General features: G+C 40.5%; 3 protein-coding genes across 3 annotated transcripts in view; all 3 read right to left on the bottom strand.

Annotated features, from left to right (window-relative positions):
- The window catches only part of iars1 (isoleucyl-tRNA synthetase 1), a 40614-nt gene extending 20767 nt beyond the window's left edge, over nt 1–19847 (bottom strand). Inside the window, exons 1-14 of the mRNA XM_037490154.2 lie at nt 19746–19847; nt 18918–19041; nt 18176–18332; nt 17963–18082; nt 17670–17752; nt 17360–17477; nt 17122–17269; nt 13446–13533; nt 12132–12192; nt 11913–12008; nt 9721–9843; nt 5420–5511; nt 4397–4495; nt 1551–1677 (exon numbers count right to left, since the gene is read on the bottom strand). Of these exons, the coding sequence (XP_037346051.1) occupies nt 1551–1677; nt 4397–4495; nt 5420–5511; nt 9721–9843; nt 11913–12008; nt 12132–12192; nt 13446–13533; nt 17122–17269; nt 17360–17477; nt 17670–17752; nt 17963–18082; nt 18176–18332; nt 18918–19036 (1431 nt within the window). The 5' untranslated portion in view covers nt 19037–19041; nt 19746–19847. The remainder of the gene's footprint in view (nt 1–1550; nt 1678–4396; nt 4496–5419; nt 5512–9720; nt 9844–11912; nt 12009–12131; nt 12193–13445; nt 13534–17121; nt 17270–17359; nt 17478–17669; nt 17753–17962; nt 18083–18175; nt 18333–18917; nt 19042–19745) is intronic.
- On the bottom strand, nt 6850–9685 carry LOC119229610 (desmin-like). The gene has a single exon (XM_037490155.2). It carries the CDS (start codon nt 8926–8928, stop codon nt 7792–7794), a length of 1137 nt encoding a protein of 378 aa, XP_037346052.1. The 5' UTR covers nt 8929–9685; the 3' UTR covers nt 6850–7791.
- Nucleotides 19848–20962: 1115 nt separating the features above from the next.
- Nucleotides 20963–22210, bottom strand: LOC134132267 (large ribosomal subunit protein eL29-like; the record flags this gene model as incomplete). The annotated part of the gene is made up of 2 exons (XM_062563898.1): nt 20963–21181; nt 22097–22210. Coding segments are annotated over 2 exons (246 nt in total), but the record flags the coding sequence as incomplete, so codon positions are not given.
- Nucleotides 22211–23557: the final 1347 nt, after the last annotated feature.

Raw genomic sequence — 23557 nt, 5'->3', positions numbered from 1 at the left:
CATTTTATCAAAAATGAACAATTTCATTGAAAACTATTCAAACATTTTAGCCCTGAAAGTTGATGTTAATTCAACTTAAATAAAATTCGCAATGATCTCATTTCTAAAAAGAACCGATCAATATGTGTCAAGCTTTCTCAAAATTAATTTTGTTTAAAGAACTTGTAGGGTACTTTTCTTTACACATAATTCATTAGTAAGGGAACATGAATAACATCAAACATTAACTTTTGACTGGTACAGTATGTGCGGAATAAACAAAATACCTTTGCTATAACTGAGCATTATTCTTATATATTCATCACACTACAATCTTAATTAATAGGAGGCCTACTTGAAACACACTTCCTGGGTAACTTTACCTTAAAAAGTGTGTTACCTGTTCTCCTCAGAGAGTTAACCTGAAGGCTCTGCTCTAGTTTTACCAGGTAACATGGCCCAGATACAAAAAAAAACCCATTACACACACACACAACAGAAGAGTGAAACGATCACATTCAGAAAAGAACTAAAATAAATCTGATTGTATGTGATAGAAAGGCTGCTGCCACACACTGACGGACCCACACGCAGCTTTTGGTTTTGGGTGTGTGAAAGAGGCACCAGGGAGCGCGAGTGTTCTGGAAACGGTCACAGCGCTATTTCCGGCAAGCAGGTCGTTGGCTGTCCCTCTTTGAGCCGAGGGAGCATGACTTCATTCCTCAGACGCTCAAACCAGCCGATTCAGTTCAGTCTACTTCACACAGTTGGCCCGGGTAGGGCAACGGCCATCCATAACCACACGAACATGTCGCACAGCTCGGATGTCTTCTCTGCCATTTTTTTTTACATCCATTTATTTTCCTCCCTCCTGGATTTTCGAATCGCTCCCCCTTCCACCACCATCTAGCGTGTTTCACTCCCTCATTCTTTTCACACGATCATTTATGCGGCCCCCCTCTCTCCCCTCATTTCCCGTGTCCTCCCTTTTCATTCCTCCCCTTGATCGCCGCTTGCCTCACGGACCTTTGAAGTCGCCTTAAAAGAGACGTCGTGAAGAGGAACCAAACACATCGGGCTCCTTGTTTATTTGCTGTTTACGTTGATGACTCATTCCTGTGTTGGGTTTACGGCAATGGTGCCTGAGGGGAGCGGACTCAGGCTGCGCTACGGAGTCACGCTATGCGGCCCTCTCACTTTGCCACAGCACCACATCCACATAACGTCCAGTTATGCCAAAATGTGTGAGTGTCGAAAGGAGGTCAGTGAGAAACACTCTGCAAATTGATGAGACGACTTGGAGCTCTGCCCCCTTGCAGGACCAGTAGTCCTTTGATAAGAGAAAAACTAATTTCTAGAGTAAATAAAAGCAAGACTTATGGAAAGTTCCACTTTTTCGATTATGCACAGATTGATTTGGGAGTGCGGCCATCCCTGATAAAAGAGTTACCGTCTTGGTATTTGGCCACGACAAAGACAAATTGGTTGATATCCGAGCAGTACAGAGACACATTAGAAGCATCAAGTGCTCCATTAAAACAGAAGTGCGCGCGTCTGGGTAATTTCCTGACCTCCTCAAAGTCGTCGCTGACCCAGAGAGGGATCGGCGTGCCCCAGTAGCGGTTCCTGGAAATCGCCCAGTCCCGTGCGTCTCTTAGCCAGTTCCCGAAGCGCCTCTCCCGCACAAACTCTGGAACCCTGCAGAAAACGGAGAAATTAGGATGATTATGATTTAAAACACAGGGTAATTCAAGTCTTAAATGTCACATCGCCAAAGTTTGAACATGATTTAGAAGCCATTTTACAATGACCACTTAAATCAGGTTCTCCAGGGGGTTAATTTACTTTAATTTAAGACTTTTGATAGATGGTTGCAATTTAATAGTTATTTCACCGTCATACTCTGTGTGAAAGGGTGAAAAATACAACAATGATATAATAAACTGCAGTCAGTGAGCACATGGTAATTTAACTCATCAACAAGGATCTAACCCTAATAAAATGGTAGACATGATATGATTTAATCATTTGAGTTGATTAACGTCTCATTTCTGAGATGAGCTTCAGCAACTGTACCTGGCAGTCTAAAAGAATAAAAGCCTCCCGATCCACTGTCAAAACATCACCCACCTATATACTATAAGTGGGTGATGTTTCCCAACAGTCTGATACAAAACCATTTCGCAACCGTTGTTACCTCCCATGTTATGCAAGAGAAAATATTTAAGACTTTTGTACATCAAATTTATTTATTATTTTTAAATAATTCAATTTTTTTTTAAACGACAGACACGCTGCTAATTTAATGTGAAATACATTTTCTCCCAACAAGAGCAAGACATTGGTATAGTATCCAGTATTCCCTATTGCCCACTCGCTCTTCTTCCTGGTTTTAGCCCTAAAAATAGTATTTATAAATAAGTATTTATGAAGCTTAACTGCAAAGGTTAACGTTCCCTCCGAGGCATCTTCCTCCTCCATAACCCTTTTCTGCTCTCCCCTTTTCCTATTTAGCCTCAACCAATTTCTAGCTTTAATCCACTATCTCACGATCTCTTCCTCTTTTTTTTGCCGGGCAGTGTTGCTCAGGAGAACAGAGGAAGGAGGGAAGGGGGAGGGGGGGCGGGGGGTATAAATTGTCTAGCAACGAGTTCATCAATTCCCATTTGTAGGAGGCATTTCTATTTAGGCCCCTAATATATCAATTTAATGATTTCTTTTCTCCTGCTGCTCACCAGCCACCCCCCTCCTCCCACCCTCGAACACTCATCCACCACCTCGCCCTCCCACTCCTGCTTCGTTCTAAATGTAGAATTTTAAATGTGCTGTCTTGTGCTCAAGACGCACAGAGGAGCCATTTAACATGTACAGGCTTCTATTATAAGTCAAACACACTAGGGACGGATACAACGGGGAGCCAGGGGGACAGAGGTTGTGGTCAGGACCGATTGAGCATAATGGAAAAAAGATAAAGAGGATGAAAACATAAAAGAGGCAAGAAAAATAGAAACTGATGACCGTTTGCAAATAACCAGGAAATAGTCCGGAACCCTCTACCTGAATGCTGAATGATGGTCGTCAATCAGTGACAATCCCTGTGCAAACATTTGCTCCACAAGTGTTGTTTTGAGCTCTTTGTCTGCTCTAATGTCAGATGCAAATGTTGACATATCTGAAAACGTAGCTTGCTAAAATCTGATAACGATAAATAGGATTTTATCCAACGAAAGTCGACAAATCAGCCGCTAAAAATAAGATCAATCAAGGACCCAATGATTTAGAAAAAAAAGAATCCAGAGACCAGTTCTTTTTGGAGGCTCCTGTTGTCGCCACACAGTGTTATAACAAATAGTGCATTCCCTTATTAATTCAGAGAGATGGACATCTGGAGAAATCAAACTGAACTTTATCACTGTATAAATAGTCCAACCACTGCAATGCACATTTGAGGAAAGAGTGATGAAAATGAACAAATTACGGTTATGGTAATAGCCCACTGCTTTCTAAAGGATTCTTTGAAGACTCCATCAGCAAACATGAACTTCATATAGAAGTACCGAGCTCAGGGAAGATATTACTCTTTTTAAGATGTACATGAGCTAGCAGCCTTCACAGAGAGAGAGAGAGACAGACAGCTGAGTCAAGAATGAAAGGGGAGTCAAATTCAAATAATTAAGGATGGAGTATAAGCCTAATCTGAAAGCTAGAAGAAGAAGCTCTTAACGCCGCCCGCGCAATAATTTGTGTGAAGGCTTACTGTCTTCCCCCCCCCCCCCCCCTCAGGTTAACGCTGTTAGTTCGGTCAGCACTGTTGTCGTCACAGAGTGTTATTAGCCATAGCTCATTCAATACTTAATGCTTCTCAAATTTCACCAGACAAAGGATGTCACCTTGGCCTCTTAGAATGAACGCATTCTATTAAATAATCAGTGTCCCGATTCTACTGCAAATAAAACCCCTGTAACATACTGTAAGGCAACTTTATTTTGTTCCCCATATATGAGGGACGCGGTGTGCGTTTTGTGTCGGTCTCAGTGTACATGTGTGTCTGTGCGTCTTCACCTTACTTGCGGCTAATCATTCATCTTGGTTTGACAGTCCCATTACCAGAGGCAGCTACTGTGGCTCAGAAAACAGAACCGGGAGCCAGGGGTAACACCACTTAGTAAAGCCATCATGCCAACGCTTCCATTTGCTACACATCCTGCCTTTAAAGTTAAGCATCGTGCTCATTTTAGCTTTGATAGAGATGTGTCTTACCGAACCAAATAACTTGGTGTGGTCAAGTGTGGCTGTGATCGTTTTGGGAACTGCTGTCAGTCTTGGAAGTATTTGAGAGCCCTTGACGCTCATTGCGGGCCATTCCCTGTCACTTAGCACCAAGCCAGCACATCAGCTGCCTCAGAAAAGAACATACCAGTAGCATTTGGTGTTGTTTTCCAGTAGTTTCTCCACCATGTGCTCCACTCGAACAAACCAGCTGGGTACAGCTTTGTAGATCAGAGGCGTGTCAGACCTAAAAGCATACAACCAGATTACATAAAACGTAGTGCTGCAAAATAAAATGCATTTACAAAACAAATCATGTTTTATGAAGCAGGTCAGGACGCTTGTTGTTTACCTATTGCATTGTTTAATTTTTTTCTGCAGTTGATTTGCTGTCATGACAACTGAATAGAAGTCGGGCTCGTTTAGTGAATAATAGGCAGTCCTTTTCTAGCTATGCTAGGATCATGGCTGCAGGAATAGCCACGCTGCTCAGTCTGAATTATATGAACAAATTTTAGTTATTCAGGGAGATCAAATCGTAATAATGTTGCAGCCCAGAAACTTCACAGAGCCACCAGCATGGCTGCGCTTTCTCAACGACAGAAACAGTGGAAAGTACAACTACAGATCTATTCAGCATTAATTCTATTACCTCGCTGGACTTGCTGCCAGAGAGGTTTTGTTCTAATTTTCCACTTTTTCATCTCTACAACTAATTTGAGATTTAAAGTACATCGTTGTGACATTTTTCCTAAAGCATAGCTCCTTTCACTCGGCTGACAGCTAACTCGCAGGTGCCGAGTGGTGAATAACCCGGCCGTTTCATGCTCTACGAGCCCACGTCTCCTTGTGGCTCAAAGAGAACATCGCTGCTATTTACCCAGTTAATTAATCCTGCTCAGGTCAGCCTGCAGCTGCGCCAAGCGGGACAGTGATTTAGTTTGTTTAAAAAGTTAATGTGTTTATGCGTGGATCTGCATGTGCTCATTATGTGATAATGTGGGAACTAGAGGTCGGGTGCGTGTCACCACTCATTGGCTTTGTGAATTGATTTTGTGCAGACCACAAAAACGGCCAATGACTGTACTGATTGCTGAGCTGTACGTTACTTTTATAACATTGAAGTTGTTTTGATGGTCCCCGGTTTAATAGTTTGTAATGTTTGTCTTACCTCCAGCAGAAAGGGTAACTATGTTTGAAACTGCTGGCATTGACCAGGCGACCCTTCTCCTTCAGCCACTTGATGATGTTTTTGTCGGCATCCTAGGAAAGAAAGAACATTTAGAAAATGTGCATTATTGAAGAGTATGATATCAGGCTAAAAAACAGTGGTCAGAAGGGTGCAGCAATAACCCTGTAACTGCACCCAGCTTGTGATGTCATAATGTACTGTCACACCCTGTAGCACCTCCTGCAGCATTGATGAAGGGTCAGAGTTTGAGGCATCGGTGGTCAACCAAAATGGTTTTCAGCCGACGTTAAATAGTTAAAAGATGAAAAAAGGGGCTCGTAAGGATAATAATACAAATCCAAGTTTAAGCCCAATCATGTAATTTCCTATCCAAGCTCTGCGGTCTTTGAACCATGATTGCTGGAACCTGAAGTTTACCATGGAGCAAATCTTTATAAATACAATAACATGTCAGCAGTGTATAACCCCCCTACAAAATAAAAATGTAAGATACTGTCCACAACTGCCGGTTAGATACAGCTGCCAGAGTTAAAAGAAACCATCTGTCAAACATTTCCTTACATATCTGACTTTCAATATCACATTTTCTCATTCAGGTAGGAAGCTCTGAATCATCTTACGCAGCATGGCTTTGAGCTTTCCTTTCAGAAAAAAGTTTCAGCCAAGGTTACGGCCTCCTCATTTCAGGCATGATGAATACTTGCTTATTGTTTATGGCCAACAATCTAATATGTAATCAGCCCTGGGCTTCTCATCACGCACCATTTCATCCGCCTCTGACCAAGCTCACAGTGCAATTCACAGGAAGCTCATAAATATGACTCCTCTGCAAGGTGTTTGGCAGACTGTTGGTCGTGACCTCTCTGTAGAGAGGCGTTTTTAAAATCTCTCAGCCAGGAGAACATTTTGTTGTGCGCTGACCCGGGCTCATTAAAACATGAAAGAGCACCTGTGATGTGGGGATTCATTGGAACTTTGCCTGCAACCAATCGAAAGAATTTCACCACCTGGCCAATTTTGTATAAACAAGAGCAACTATATATATTTACCAGATTACTCGCACATATTTGGGACTCTTTTGCAACATCTTAGTAATTACAGAGGTTCAGAGTGGCTCTTTCCTAAATAATTTGTAATAACCCCAGTTAACTAAACAAGGCCAGCATGCCGAAGGTTCATCAAAGAGACATTTTATTCTTTGGCGGTACATCATGTTTTATAAATTATTTACAAAATTTAAAAAAAGGTCTGAAATAATTTGACTTAACTTTTATTGGTGGAAACTAATTTCCATTACATTAACTATTAGGTTGAAGTGACGAGGGGGAATGGAAAGAGAAAGGGAGAAGGAAAGTAATTACAGAAAGACAAATTATGGAGGCAAACAATAAAAAAAGGATGAAAAAAGGATAAAAGATCAGTTATTTTGAATGCACTCACTTCAATCTTTATTATATACTTTTTGCAGTATGTATTATGTAACAATTGGTCAACATTAGTCAATAAATGAGTCCTGTCAAAACACTTTGAATAATCAGTGGCGAACTGTGAAGACAAAGCAAAACACTGCTTTGTTTGGGTTGAGATGTGAAACGTCACAGCAGGACAATGCTGTTTTCGGGATCCTAAAGCTTAATCAGAGAAGACGCGGCGGCAAACAGAAGATGGAGGTTTTAGGGGGGAAAAAAGTCGAGAGAACTGAAGGCTTTAAAACAGGATCCACGGGAAGGCTGGAAGTAGCAGGCTAGGGCTGCGAAATTATGTAAAATGTACGGCAGACTGGGAGGAAAGTAGACGTTATATGGAAGGTGATGGGGTAACGTACAGGAAGGACAGTAAGGTGGTAAGACAGAATTTGTCCTCAGCCTGAGTGTCCAATATTAGTCTTATTCGGAGAGATGGATTTGTCAGACAGGTAATCTTGTTTCCTTCATTTTTGATCAGAGAATTCTAACTGACATTTGATTCACAGGGTGGGCATCTCACTAGGGTAGGTTTTACGTTTTTGAATCATTATTTTGGCAGTTTGAAAACATCGGGGCACCGTTCTCATAAAACAAACATGTGTTTAGACAGATTTGTTTTTTTACATTAGATTAAAAAACCACCCTTGTTTGTTGAAACGAAAAGTTCAAATTTCCAAAGTAAAGTTCCAAGATGAGTGTCATTTTGACATCTGTCCTGAAGCTCAAATATGCATCAAAACGGTTCCCGTTTGAGAAAAATCTCAAACAAGACCCACACGCTGGAATAAGGAGGGAAAAGTATGGGTGAAATGGCATGGTCATTTAATCGGGTATGAGCTGATCTCTCCACTCTGTAACTCTCTGCTCGTCTTCTCTGTTGCTGCGTCAGACAGCTTTGGCGATCCCAAGCCTGTGCTCCTCCCCTTCCAGCAGCTTCCTGTAGGTGGCGATCTCGGCATCCAGCTTGAGCTTAATGTGCAGCAGCTCCTGGTAGTCTTGGAGATACTTTGTCATCTCTAGTTTGGTTTCGCATAGCTGGGCCTCTAACTGAGCAATGACACTCTGGAGGCTCCCCACCTTATCCATGTGGGACATCTCCATGTCGTCCAGCTGCTGCTCCAGGGCTCCGTTGCGAGCCTTCATTCCATCAATCTGGTTCTGCATCTCAGACACTTGGCTGTGGAAGGTCGTGATCTCGTCCTTCATGGTCTTCATTTGATCCTCGTGTTTGCCGGCGTGCTCCTTGAGGGTGTCGAACTTGCTCTTGTACCATTTTTCAGCTTCCTGGACGTTGCGGGCGGCGACCGATTCTATCTCGGCGCGCATGGTGCGCAAATAAGCGGCCAGGTCGGGCCGATCGCCGTCCAGCTCTGCGGTGATCTTTGCGTCCTCAATCTGCTTCATGAGGTCAGCCACTTCCTCATCGTGCAGCTTTTTGAGGAACTCGAGCTCGGCCACCAGTTGCTCTATGTGTTTCTCCAGCTCCGCCTTCTGCAGCGTGGCACTGTCAACATCCTGGCGAAACTCCCTCAGGATCATCTCGGCCTCTGCTTTGAGCTCCAGCTCCTCCTCCAGCTTTAGCCGCCACACTTCGACCTCTTCTTCGATGTAGCCTCGCTCAACGTCGGCTGCTCCCTTCTCGTTGGTCAGGGTCTCAATCAGCTCCCGCACCTCTCTAAACTTGAGCTCATACTCCTCTCCGATGCCCGTGGGGCTCCCCTTGTAGCGGCTCTGCAGCGCCGCCAGCTCGGCTCGAAGAGCGGCGTTCCTCTGCTCTAGCGCCTGGACCTTGTCGATGTATCCCGCAAACTTGACGTTGAGCTCCTGCATCTCCTCTTTCTCGTTGGCATGCTGCTGATGCATCTGCGTGCCCACCTCGACGGCGGTGCTGCGGTGACCGGCGCGTCCGCGGTCGTCATATGAGGAGCCGCGGCACCGGGAAGGTGACGGGCTCTGAACCCTCACTCTGCCGCTGGAGCCGCTGACCTGCAGGCTCTTCTGGGTGTAAGATGCAGCCCTCATGATTTGATAAAAGAAATTAAAAATGCCAGGGGGTGTTTGTTTATTTTTTCAGTTGACAGAGGAACAGCTGCTCTCCCAGGTTCTCTTTGCGTTGACTAACGCTCCCTCAGATCAGAGTTTTTATGCGGCAATGAAGAATGTGTCGGACAGCCATGAAACTCATGCTTGGTTTGAACATATTTCAAAAGTGGAGTATGACAATCTTTAGGTGGACTGTGGCTGTGCCCTGTTTATTAGCTAACGCTGTACTGTTACTGCCCCGGCGGGTCAAGTACACTCCCTGGCCTTAACACCTGGATGTGAAATTGTGAAGAGATCATGTATAACTGCTATTTTCCCCCCTCACAATCCACTATGTTGGGTGTGACAGGGAAGGCACCTAGTGCACTGGTAAACAGTTACAATGTGCTTTGGTAGCAGGTTTTCCTACACAACTTTGTGAAACCCTTCAACCGACTCCACATGAACGCACAAGTAATTTATAAGGCCTCGAGTCCTTATAAATTACATTTGGAAAACATGAGGAAAATTTCATATTATCTCCTCACATTTTTTGAAAACGCATTAAATCTTTGACCAAAAAGAAAGGGCAAATGATAGAAAGATGTTTTCCACACATTTGTGAACAGAGAAAATGGAGACGACTAAGAGACCGAATAATAAATTAAAATCAGCCATCAATACCGCAGAGGTTTTTATCACACATGTCGAACCAGTGTCTCTCACCGGGGGGGCGAAGCATGAAACGCCGGCTGACCTAGTCTACATGTAAAGGTCTGAAGTGTCACTCACTTTGACATACTGTCCCACAAAGTCAGTGACCTCTGAAGTGAAGCAGCCCGAGGCGTCCACAGGGCAGATAGGCGCCTGGTCCCTCTGGATGATCTTGTATTCGGTGCACACTCTGTAATCATCCTGCAGAGAAAACAACAGACATTCAGAGGGTTTAGTGAGTGATCCTTTCTGTATTATGCAAGCCTATGTTCATTATTCCTGTAATTTACTGCAAAAAAGTAATTATCCAGGAAATAATTGGTTGATCAATCGATCGACTGAAAACTAATTGGCAATTATTTTGATAATCAGAATCCATAAATCCTTTTTTTCAACAGATCAGGATTTCTTAGTTGTTGGTGACAGCGATACCTTTGTTTTTGAATATTTCTTGAGGGACAATATTGGAGGCATCATCACTATTTTACTGACATTTAATTAATAATGAACTAATCAAGAAAAAAGATATAGTCAACAGTAAAAAAAGAAATCCAATTTCAACAGTCATTCACTGTTGCCTTAAGAACATTTGATGATGAATGTGTCTGGAAATAATTAGGTCAGGTTATCTTGACATAGTGACCCAATTAATTCAGGGTAATTGAATTTATTTCAATGCCATTTTCCTAGAAATGTAAACTTTATGAAAATAATTATCTAACCCATTTGGCATCTAGTTCAAATATATGACTAATGGCTCCATATCAAAATTCTTGTTGAGCTGGATACTTTTTGCAGTGTTCAAAGAAGCACTGCCGGCATCTGACAGCTATGCATGAAAGATCGGAGCACTGTCCAGCTGTAAATGTATTTTGTATACAAACACCTTGTCAGGATCCAAGATGAACGGCTCACAGGGTCATAACACACTATTTGAAAAATGTACTCTGGTCGCGCATTTCTTTTCACTGTGTATCTTCAGGGGAAATGCATTTGGGTTACAACCAATCAAAGTAAATGTGATCCCTAAATAACAGAAGCATTAGAAAATAGGAAAGAAATAAACATTTAAATGCAAATCTTTACACGAGTGCGGTGAGAGAAGCAGAAGACTGCAGAAGAGATGGCTAAGATAAATAGAAAGACATAGTTCTATTCTGATCTCCATTTGGCTACAGCATCCATCTACCCCTCACAAGGGTGTCTAATTAGAAATATCTCAATAACCATAACGGAACCGCGACATCGGCTTCTACACAGTTGGAATACACGGATACTGTAGCATCTATTACAAATATTTCACAAAAAACTCAAATAGGCATACACCTCAATCCCTCATGGTGTCCATGAGATTGAAACTACTTTAAATTGCAAGATGCCAGACACGGAATCCTGTGTTTAATATGTGAAAAAAACATAAGTTGAAAGTGGCAGAGAGTATTCAAAGACAAAACAGGGCCATAGATTCCTAGACGCGAGCCCTGAATAATCTTGATGAAATTTTAGAATTTGTTGGTATAAAGAACACATTTAGGTGAAGTTCAGTCCTTTGATGATGCATCAACCCATGTCAACATCGGGGACCTTGTTTACTTCCGCAGTGTGCTCCATTTTAGCATCTAGAGGACTGGATGAACAAGTTTACTATAAGCAAAGTTCTTTTCTCAACTTCATTCTAAGCCCCTCAAGGGGGTGAAGTATTTAGTTGTAAAGGAGGAGGTGAACAGCAAAGTCTGCACACAATACCCTCAGACACCACGCTAAGGCTAGTATTGCTATATTATTGGTAATTAATATATCTCAAATTGTAGTCCGATTTTAGAGTTATACAATAAATAAACAGTCCATACAAACTAATAAAAAGGTAAAGCTTTTTTGTGTACTGTGTATACTAAATTCTGGATGTTTTATCACATTTTATTAGGAACTATGAAACACACACTAAGAAGCCTTGGTTGCTATGGGTCTTTATTCAGTGCTGACTAAATGGCTTAAGCCTAACGAAGTATCAGACTTGTTGGAAAACTTTAATAAGTGCTATTTCTCCACCTCTGCAGGATGATATCATGCTATCATACACTTGGTAACTTTCTATAAAAAGATGTGGTGTTCAAACAATAAGTGAATCAAGTACTTATAAACTATTAAAGAGGAATTTATAGAGTACTTAAATTTCTTTGCATTTCTTCGGCCTTAGGAATCAAATGATTAATCTCTTGGTAAAAAATGAATGCACAAACCATGAAATCAGTGACAAAAACCACACTCACAGTTCCAAAGTAAGGTGCCTGGTGGACCACTCCTGTGCCCTCTTCCTCCTTGACGTAGTTATCCATCACCACCTGGAAGGCTCCTTTCTCCCCACACTGAAGTGAAAAGAGGATGAGGAGAATTAGATTAAGCGAGGTGAGGAAGCATTAAAGTGAGACATAGGTCCATCCTCAGTCTGCGCCAAACAATTCATAAACCTGTGGAACAAGAACACTGACCTCAGCAAAGTACTCGAAAAGAGGCTTGTATTTCTTCCCCTTCAGTGCCTTGCCAGGAAATCTAAATGAAACAAAACACACATTTCAGTTCACCTTCATTAAAATGTACTCTAATATTTCCTTGAGTTGAATTGTTGAATATGTCATGATATTATTCAGATGAACAAAATACTGCAATTACATGTAATATCTAAATTCTAACACATTTATGCATTATAGTCATTATCATTCAATATATTGTTACCGATTAGCGGATTTAAATCATTTCAGTTTTTTGTTGTTGAGGAAGCTCTGACTTGTCTTCCACTTTAAGAAAATCGTATGATGAAAGCCAGTTATACGAGATTTATTGGACCATAGGGAATATCCTGTCAAAATTTGTATACAAATACATCTCCGCTTCCATGTTTGGAGACTTCATAGAGGAGTCTCCCGCCATTTAAGACATTGACATGCCTTCTTTATTGCCAGGTAATTGGTCCACTATAAGGGATATAAATCTTCCCTGGAAATGTGCCCCACTGGTTTCAGTGTATTCTGTATCCCTGATCAAATGTTTTCTTCATTTCTTCACCCTTTGATTCAGAATCTGAGTACTGGGGAAGTGGGAATTTGAATGGCTTTAGATTGATAGAGAACCTTTATTGTGCCATTGGGGGATAATTGTCTTGGGCACAGTGCTACAGTCCAATACTTTGAGCCAGAAACAATTACTAAAGTGCACTTATAGCAGTACTGTCGATTGATCAGAGATGTGTGCTGAATACAACACTGGTAAAGTGAACATATTCTTCCATCAGTACTTGTATCCTTGTCAAATAAAAAAGGTACAGTATATAGCATTTAAGGGGATCTATAAGCAGTTTAATACTAAACATTGCACCTTTAAGTCTGTTACAAACCAAGATAAAACACTCCACAGCGTGTGAATTACAAGATAGAAGCTTGATGAAAGAGCCTAGCTAGGTCTGAGTTCTGTCAATTTATCAAGTTAGAAAGTTTCAGTGACCCAAGTGCAGAGTATTAGGTTTAATAAGATAGGGAGGGAAGGAGTAAAAGCTGAAAATAATTTCCTCCGTGGCTCAGCAAAGGGCCGTTTTACTTGATACTCAACAGCTGAATTATCTACATATAAAAGAGGATGTGTGAGAGTCTTAAGCTTCTTTAATGCGATACATTCCACACTAAACACTATATGGGGTCGGTGTTTAGCTACAGAGATATTAAGCTATTTGGTTGGATCTTTTTTTTTTTTGTATTGACTCTAGATTTCTAGTTTTTTGTAAATCTGGCTACAGGGTGCACTGTGCTTACTTGTCTAGTACAGTGTACTCGCTCTCGGTCTTAAACAGAGCTCCCAGCCTGGCCTCCATCAAAATGTAGGTCTTCTCTGTGGCGTTATCTAAAAGACAAACCAAAAAAACACATGTGAATAACATTTGTTGCCATGGCTCCTTATACCTGACACATCTCATATCAGGAAACAGATGGTAACAAGGAGTCATGGAGCCAAATTAAAGAGCGCTGGCCAGAAATTAGAACAATGAAGATCTTCACTTTGAATGCTTTTAATAACAAATTCCGATATACTGTAAATCTATTAACTGTGTCATGTCATAATTGAAAAAAGAATAGTTGTGTAAATTATGGATTATTATTTAACGGAACTAATCTTTAATTTGAAGATCACTTCATGTCTTACCTTATTATTTGATTTTAACAGCCTTGTCATTCATGCAGTACCAATCACAAGTTTGGACATGTTTTTCATACAATTAATTGAGAACGTGTAAAACTTTTGACTGCTACTGTATAATAATTCGATTGGACATTAAAAAGTATTAAAAAAAAAACATTCATGATGGAATGATGGCAAAGAGAAAAAGAAACATGAAAGTATTTGCTGAACAACGTAACGGAGAAGCTACAGCGGCTGACCTATTTACAAAAACAACCAGGTAAATGTGAGTTCATCACATGACCATTGACGACAAAAACTAAAAAAAATCTCAGCCAATGTTTGTATTTTCTGCACACAGCAGATTCAAATGTGAATTAAAAGTAAGAATGAAAATATTGATCGAAGTGATGAAAAATGTTTTTTTTTCATGGACTTTGGTCATTTTGCTAAAGTGATTTATGTTTAATGGAGTAAATGTCATCAACAGCAGCTTATTAAATCAAGCATTTAACAGCCCTCAGTCCTGCTTCATGATAGTACAGCGACACACAAAGCACTGTGGATGCAACCAATCAACCTGCAACTTGGGTTCCCAAATAAAAAGTTGCCACCTCAAGTAAGAAACCTCCTGGAAATACGTCCGGTTATTTTAGCAACAATACCAGGCAAGATGGTGAACAATAGGGACAACATGGCAGAGAAGGGGGCAGCATCAATAAAAGATGTTTCTTCCCCTCAGTGGTGTGACAAATGACTGCACAGCTCAGACCTGCTGCTGCTGACAGCCCCTCGACTCAGACAGCAACAAAGGCAGCGAGGGAAAGGGACTCAAAAGGAAACGGAAAATAACAACGGAGGACAAAACCAGTGCATGTGGAGGCAAAGAGAGCGATAAGAAAAAAAGATGAGCGGAGGGGAAAAATTGGATGAAGAGAAGGAAAGAGCGCGAGAGAGGGGGGGGGGGGGGGGGGTGGGCGGGAGATAAAAAAGGAGACTGAGCTACAAAAAAAAACCCCAAACCCTTTCATTGGTATTCTAAGGCACCCTCCCATGCAGCACAGGCGGTGGTGCCAGGGGGACACACTGTGCTCCAACAGTGCCCCCTGCAGGACACTAAGACGCTATGAGCAAATGGTATAAATCTAGGTCACCCTTGAAAAAGATCACCAGAAGAAAAAAAAAACTAGTGCAAGAGGGTGAGATAAAAACACCAGCCACCTCTCTGGAGTACATCATATATTTGAACAAGGACAACACTTTTTTTGAGTGGCCTGATTTGAAGTTCACCCATATTTCTCAGGTCTGACTCTTGACTTACAAACGAATGTGGATGTCATACTACACATTACACAAAAACTATCGTTTTCTTTTCACAGAAAACACTTTAAGATGTCACCGCAAAGAAAAGCACTGTTGTGAATAATGAAATAAATGCTTCCCAGTGATTTGCATTCTGTCTCGCTGTTGGGGCGAGCGATTGTTGATGGCATTATTAACACCTGTGCTTTTCCTACTATGACAAAGCAAAATACCAAATATATAATCATCAGAATAAACGCACTGCGGTGGTTTGCCTCTGCCAACCTGTCAAGTTGCAGTGTCCATCCATCCAAGTTTGTCCAAAATGTTATCCTTTCTCATCTTATTGCAAATTTGTTTAAAATAATATTGATTAGCTTTTTCTCTCTTTTATTAAGAGGGCATTTCATCCAAGTCATGTATCTGACAGCTGATTGGGTGGTGCTGAACCACAAACATTTGCTATAAGAAATCTTTTTGATATTTAAATTTGACAACAGTCCAATTCATTAGCTAATTAAACATAATCAAATGAATTAAAATTGAGTGGGCCGCTTTACGTGGGCGGGTTTAAACGGACTTGGAGGACTGATGTTTTTAATGAGCCTACATGAACATCGGTTATGCCATAGCCGCAAGGTATTGCTCATGAATGTTGTCTGGTTAGTTTAAGATAAAAACAGTTCCAGCCCCAAGAGTCCTGTGACAGCCAAAACATCTCATTTCATCTTATCCACGTATGGTGCAGAAATCCCTTCCTCACTGTCCAAGGGAGCATCACTCCTCCATTGATTTGGTTGTTTTTTTCAGAATCAAAGAAAAGGAAAAAAGAGCTATGATCCAATACTGAGGTCCAGGACAATTAAACCCATAACCAAAACAACATTTTCAGGGAGAAGACTTTGGCCTTCGGCAAAAGCATTTAAGCACAGCACTCAGCACTCAACAAAACTATCAGTCTCTGTAGTTCAACTAATCCACAACACAAACATGTTTGGCAGGATATGTGAGCAGATATTTCTTCGCCTCTTATGGCTTGATGAAACGACAGACGGAAACAAACAAAAAAATGTTTTTCTTGACTATAGCCTGGAGCAGCCTGACCAATTCCTAACTTTGATGCAATTTATCTAAAAAAATATTAATTATCCATACCAGCGATTTCCAAACTGGGAGTCGCGACCCTAATACACAGCCACTGTTTAAAAAAATAACGAAGTCAAAAATTATAGTGAAACCGACATAAGTTGTGTTCGAACCCCCCCCCCCCCCCCCCCCCTCCCCCAGGGCGTTGCTCTGGTTTTAAGCCGGCGAAGACAGCAAAGAGGCAGAGAGAGAGGGAGAGCGAGCAAGACACAATTTGCCATAGTACCTGTGAGCATGGCAGTGGCAATCACATACCTCGACATAATGTCAAAAGCCCTTGCACACTTTCCCAATACGTCTCAATGTACAAATTCATTCATTCTTTGCATCTGCAGATTTCAGATGATGTACACCACCTCTATGTGGCACATACCGTTGACCTGCCTTCTCTTTCTTACATATCACGGGGGAAGAAGATCAATTTACAATTTAGAAAGTGTTGCTCTTAAAAAAATCTTTATTTGAATGTAACTTTTTGAAGCGAAATCAAATTGTTTACAGAATATGCAACTGTTGTTTCCGTATACTTTTAATTATTGACTTCCAAAGCAAAAAAGCTGTTTAAATATGAAGTATGAGTATATACACAGCCATGATCGCTACTTGTCACAGACACAGTGGAGGTTGCTCTACGGTTTCCTGCAGGTTGAACCTCCAGTGTGTCTGGAGGCGAGGCAAATGGAAAAAGCAGCTGGTATCAGTGTATCGATGGGAAATGAGCACTGAGAGCGCTTCAAATATTAAGAATTAATAGGCATAAAAAAATCTTGATTTTAGACAAAACCAGTTTGTACTCATAACCCATAAAATAAGTATGTGGTAAAGATATGGAAACCGACACTCGCATCGAGCTTCGCCACTAACCTTTGACCTTGACATATAGGAACTCTGGGTTAACACAGAGGGCCAGGTTGCTTGGCAGTGTCCACGGTGTGGTCGTCCAGGCAATCAAAGCCACATCTTCATTCCCCACCAGCGGGAAGTTGACAATCACAGACGGGTCCTGAACGTCCTGGAGACAGAAGTGAAACAGAGATTTGGTCAATTTAGTATATTTACATCCACATGGCACATTGTGCTACTCATGATGCATTAGACCAACCTTGTAGTTCTGGTTGGACTCAAAGTTGGACAGGGGGGTGTTGCAGGCGGTTGAGAACGGCATGACTTTGACTCCACGGTAGACCAAACCCTTGTCGTACAACTGTTTGAACACCCACCTAAATGAATAAGAGACACGTGAAAAAACATAAAACAGGAGGGACCAACAAGTATTTCACTCTAGGTAGAGGGTAATTTATCATGATTAGATCAATGATTACTGCACAGCAGAAATGTTTGGTCAAGTGGATGAAATTATAAAGTGTAGTAGATGTATTGTACAAATGAGGTGGCAAACATGACATTCATACCAGACCGTCTCCATGAACCATGGGTAGAGAGTCTTGTAGTCGTTCCTAAAGTCAATCCACCTTCCCATTCGTGTCACTGAACTCTAGGAATAAAATAAATATTCACATAACAAAATGATTTTGTGCCAAAATTAATTAAAAGGTATTACACACATGTACTTGTATTTAGTATTTGTTCAAATGTAAGATTTAACTATGGTTAAGAGGTGCTTCAATGCACTGTTCAATATCTTATGTATGTTTTTTTGTTGTTTTTTTTACACACGGAATGAAAAAGTACAAATTTGTCTCACCTCCCACTCGTTTGAGTATCTCATGACAATGTTTCTGCACTGCTTGTTGTACTCTGCAATGCCCATCTTGGCCACATCATCGGGCCCTTTGATCCCCAAAGTCTTATCAATCTCATACTCCTACAAAAGCAGACAGAAAAGGAGACGAATGAATGATGCAAGTATAAGTCTTGAAGTCTCTTAAAAACAAAGAATAAATTAAAAAAAACTTACCACAGGCAGGCCGTGACAGTCCCAGCCAAACCGCCGGTCCACATGGAAGCCGCTCTGATGAGCAAAGCGAGTCACGATGTCCTTTATGGTGCCGGCCAGGATGTGCCCATAGTGGGGTAGACCAGTGGCAAAAGGAGGGCCATCGTAGAAGGTGTACCTGTTTGGAAAACGTTCAGTAACAGATTTTTTTAAAAGGACAAAAGCATTTTCTCTGTGATAAAAGAAGGCGGTGGATACAAGACAATAAGATGAGTAAGTTGTCTGGAAACACCTGAAGATAAAAGACAAATTACAGCAACACTGCCATCAGTATATTCTTGGTTTGTACGTACACAAAAACAACCTCTTCTCAGCTATTTGTTTAGCAAATATCCTCACTACATTGTGTCAAATGGCGGACAAGTACGCGTATTGACAAAGATCATCAGCAAATATATTCAAATCATGCAATAACTGGTTTTCCAGGTAATGCAAGTTTTACATTTGGCAGCGCAATCACTGGAATGTTAATCCCTTAAAAACTGCCAACATTAAAGATGCAGCAAGACATGACACCACTATGCTGCTGTTCTGAAGCAGTAATTTACATTTTAAAAATGTAAATGCATAAAGCTGTTTCTAAAACAAATATGTAAAACGTTTTTTTTTTTTTAGCATATTTCAGAATTTAGGATCTCTCCGATATAATAATGCATCAAAAGCTTTTTGTGAGTATGTGAGTAAATAGAAGAGTTGGATTTACTTGGGCCTGTTCTTGGACTGTTTGAGGCATTCCTGGAAGCAGTCCTTCTTTTGCCAGAATTGCAGGATCTTCTCCTCCTCTGAGGGAAAGTTGATGGACTCAGGGACTGGCTCCACCATGGCGTCTACCAAATAAACAAAAAAAGCAAATCAATTGACTTTTGGAGCAAGAAGAGGTAAATAAAAGCAAATTGCGTGTGTCGAGAAAATCACTAAATAAGTTTTTACAACGTTAATAAAGTATTATCAATAAAAAGACATACTGTTGGCCCTAAAAACACAAATAACGAAGACTGAGACTGAAAAGACTCGAGTACATAACCTTTTCAGCACACATTCATTGAAACACAATAGCACGGGTCATTTGGGACAAATTAGGACAATACAAGTATATTATACGTAAACATAGAATTTGACGCGTTTTCCTCGGATTATTTAACTTTGGTGTCTTAAAAATCTCAGCGGTCTCTTGATAGTTTGTCAACCGAACATGCAGTTATCTAGAATATATTGTGTGCTCAACTCGTGCCATTTAATATAATATTTCTATAAGTAAAAAGAGCAACCACAGTAATGATGTAAAAGAAGGTTATTTTTTTTCACACCAGTGAACTTCGCAAGAGTGACGCCTGCTTGTTGTTAGCTAGCAGGCTAAGCTAGCCGGTGAACGCTTCAGTTAGCAGTTAGCTCGTTAGCTCGCCACCAAACCGACAGTAACGTCAGATGGAGGCCGGGTTTGTGCGCTTACGGCCGCTATTAGATGTTCAGTGGAGTGTTTCTGTTATCGAACACGTTATTGTAAACGTTGAGTTTGAATGGAAGTACTCACATGTTGTCTGCCCACGGCTGCCTACGGAAAAACAAGAAATGATGCAAGCAAGAGTCAGCGTGAGCGGAAGTGACGAGTCAACGAAAAGTGATTTATTTTTTGGAAAATAAAAGGGGGACATTAAATGTGTTACCGTCGAAGACAAAATTGTTGTATTTTGTAACCAAATATTGTACTCTTTACCTTACTTGATTTATTTAATAGCTCTCGTTAATAGTAACTTTGCATGGAGATTGTTCTAAATATTACATTTAATATAAATTAACGATTGCATTTTGGTAACAGAGCAATGTGCAGGGTAATAGCCCGACGCACAGTCTACAGGTTTATACCATTATACCAGCTGGAAGATAAAAGCCATGTGCACATCAATGCAACACTTATTTTAAACCACTAGCAATATATAGATAATGGCGCTCAGTCATAATTGGAATGTTGTTTTCTTCATGTTGAATTGTTATGCGACAGTAAATGTTATATTTGGCCAGACAAATTGTTTGGTTTACAATCCTTTATGCAAATAAAAATGCACTTCAGCATTATACTACGGTTTTGCCTAGTATGTGATCTGCTGTGTTGTGAATGGTGTAAAACTGTATTTGTGTTGTGCATCTGTGTGTTGCAGACATTATCCTTGATAATTCAGAAATGAGCCAAGCCACAATAGACAAAACCTTTGGTGCTTTAGATGGCCTATATTTTAATGCTTATTTTGGAATCAGATGTTAAATGCAGGACTTGAAAGTATTTCTAGAATGTGTTACCACTTCAGTATACGACAACTACTTCCAGCGCTGATTTGCTGTGATCCCAAACGTATGAAAATTAATTCAAATTTAAATTAAAATTGATTTATCTTCACAGGGCGACTATTGAATGCTGGGAGACAAAACTCCAGTAAAGTTGACACTTTGTGGGAGAAATGTGTACAGATTACACAAATTCAATATTGTTTATGCCTTTTGTAAAAACCAAAAGAATATTAAGAAATGCAAAGTTTTAGATGTGAACTGTCAGTATGGGTTGATGTAAATAGCTACATCACATTACTAAAAAGGACAAATGTCTAGCTAACAAAACTATACACACGGTGGCTTTCAAAATTTTGATAAATTAAGCCTACAAAACGCTGTGGAGTAATCCCAGACACCCAATCAAAGTAGTCATTCCTTAACATTAAACTGAAGGAGTTACAATAAAATAAGATTAATCAGATGTTGGTTTGTTAACAAAGCATAGCTTTATTGTGATGGTGGAAACAGCCTATTAAACACTGACAGACATTGAGGTGAACGGTTGGCAGTTTATTTCGTGGCCTGAACTGTGGTCGGCACCGTGGTCGGTACTGCCTTCTGCGCCGCCTTCCTCATGGTCTTCAGCCCCTTCTTGTTGTGCTTCTTAGCAAAGCGCAGGTTCCTCATGAACTTAGGATCCACCTGCAGCAAAGAAAAACAAAGTGAGCTCGTGGGAGTGCTGAGCATTTCAGAATATATGTTTTAAAAACAAAACTACGCAACCACAGTCCCACAGGCTAAAAGCAAAGTATAGCAACGCTAGTTAGTCCACATTCAAGAATTATTACACATCTCGTCTTTGATTAAAGAAACCCCAAAGTATAGTTACTTTTTTAACTAAACCTGGAAATAACCATCTCATTGGTTACGCTGCCCCAAACTGTTCTCAAAAAGGGAGCGTTTGAGATGTAGTGGAGAATTTGGAAAGGATACATTTAGTGTTTTTAAAACGTGAACAATGCTTCAATATGAGCTGGTAAAAATTACATTTGTCTAACAATCTAATCCTTCGAAAAGTCCAGATGGAAAACAACAAAAGATGCTTTCAGGCTCTTTAGTTGTCTTCTCCATTTTTCAGCATATGTAGAATGAACATTTGACAATACAATAAGAATCTTTGACTTCACAGCAGCTTGAAAAATGTCTCATGAAAATAACCAATGCTAATAAAGGATCCACTGTGTTGAATTATTCACATTAATCGCACCTCAGAGCATCAACCCATAATTAAGCACAATGTTACAAAATTAAAGATGTTAAGAAACACTACTCATAAGGCTGAATCATAATCATAGCATTCAAATAAATTTAAAAACTCATTTGAACTATCCTGCATAATTCTGATTTGATCTCCACCTTTGGGGAGTTTTGTGTACCCAAAGCTAATCTGAATGCTCCCAAAAAACAAGTCAATCACCAACTTGCCCAAAACATGCTCAAGTAATAGAGATCTAAACAGTCTAAGTCACGTCATACACATAATCACATCGTCCTGCACACCAGACTTCTCAAAGCACATCATGCCATCAACAACTGCAGCTGCACATATGTACTTACCCCCTTCAGTGACTCGTAGCGCTGAGACCTAGGCTTCTTGATGCCATTCCTGTGGGCTTTACGAGCTGTAGCAACAGACGAGGAAACAATTAACACAAGACAGCAGATCGATTTGTGTCAACACTCACCATTATAAATGAGCCATGCATGCACAACTTAAAGCTAACGTTGAAATAGTCTGCACGGGCTATTAGAAGTTAGTTCAGAGAGTACACTCGAGAACCACCATTCAGGGACTGGCTCCACCATGGCGTCTACCAAATAAACAAAAAAAGCAAATCAATTGACTTTTGGAGCAAGAAGAGGTAAATAAAAGCAAATTGCGTGTGTCGAGAAAATCACTAAATAAGTTTTTACAACGTTAATAAAGTATTATCAATAAAAAGACATACTGTTGGCCCTAAAAACACAAATAACGAAGACTGAGACTGAAAAGACTCGAGTACATAACCTTTTCAGCACACATTCATTGAAACACAATAGCACGGGTCATTTGGGACAAATTAGGACAATACAAGTATATTATACGTAAACATAGAATTTGACGCGTTTTCCTCGGATTATTTAACTTTGGTGTCTTAAAAATCTCAGCGGTCTCTTGATAGTTTGTCAACCGAACATGCAGTTATCTAGAATATATTGTGTGCTCAACTCGTGCCATTTAATATAATATTTCTATAAGTAAAAAGAGCAACCACAGTAATGATGTAAAAGAAGGTTATTTTTTTTCACACCAGTGAACTTCGCAAGAGTGACGCCTGCTTGTTGTTAGCTAGCAGGCTAAGCTAGCCGGTGAACGCTTCAGTTAGCAGTTAGCTCGTTAGCTCGCCACCAAACCGACAGTAACGTCAGATGGAGGCCGGGTTTGTGCGCTTACGGCCGCTATTAGATGTTCAGTGGAGTGTTTCTGTTATCGAACACGTTATTGTAAACGTTGAGTTTGAATGGAAGTACTCACATGTTGTCTGCCCACGGCTGCCTACGGAAAAACAAGAAATGATGCAAGCAAGAGTCAGCGTGAGCGGAAGTGACGAGTCAACGAAAAGTGATTTATTTTTTGGAAAATAAAAGGGGGACATTAAATGTGTTACCGTCGAAGACAAAATTGTTGTATTTTGTAACCAAATATTGTACTCTTTACCTTACTTGATTTATTTAATAGCTCTCGTTAATAGTAACTTTGCATGGAGATTGTTCTAAATATTACATTTAATATAAATTAACGATTGCATTTTGGTAACAGAGCAATGTGCAGGGTAATAGCCCGACGCACAGTCTACAGGTTTATACCATTATACCAGCTGGAAGATAAAAGCCATGTGCACATCAATGCAACACTTATTTTAAACCACTAGCAATATATAGATAATGGCGCTCAGTCATAATTGGAATGTTGTTTTCTTCATGTTGAATTGTTATGCGACAGTAAATGTTATATTTGGCCAGACAAATTGTTTGGTT

This window comes from Pungitius pungitius, chromosome 8 (assembly GCF_949316345.1).
Source record: "Pungitius pungitius chromosome 8, fPunPun2.1, whole genome shotgun sequence".
NCBI lineage: Eukaryota > Metazoa > Chordata > Actinopteri > Perciformes > Gasterosteidae > Pungitius > Pungitius pungitius.
This window is presented reverse-complemented; position numbering and strand designations above follow the sequence as displayed.

Excerpts from the sequence above, each read along its gene's own strand:
- LOC119229610 (XM_037490155.2), bottom strand. The coding sequence starts at position 8,928 with ATGAGGGCTGCATCTTACACCCAGAAGAGCCTGCAGGTCAGCGGCTCC.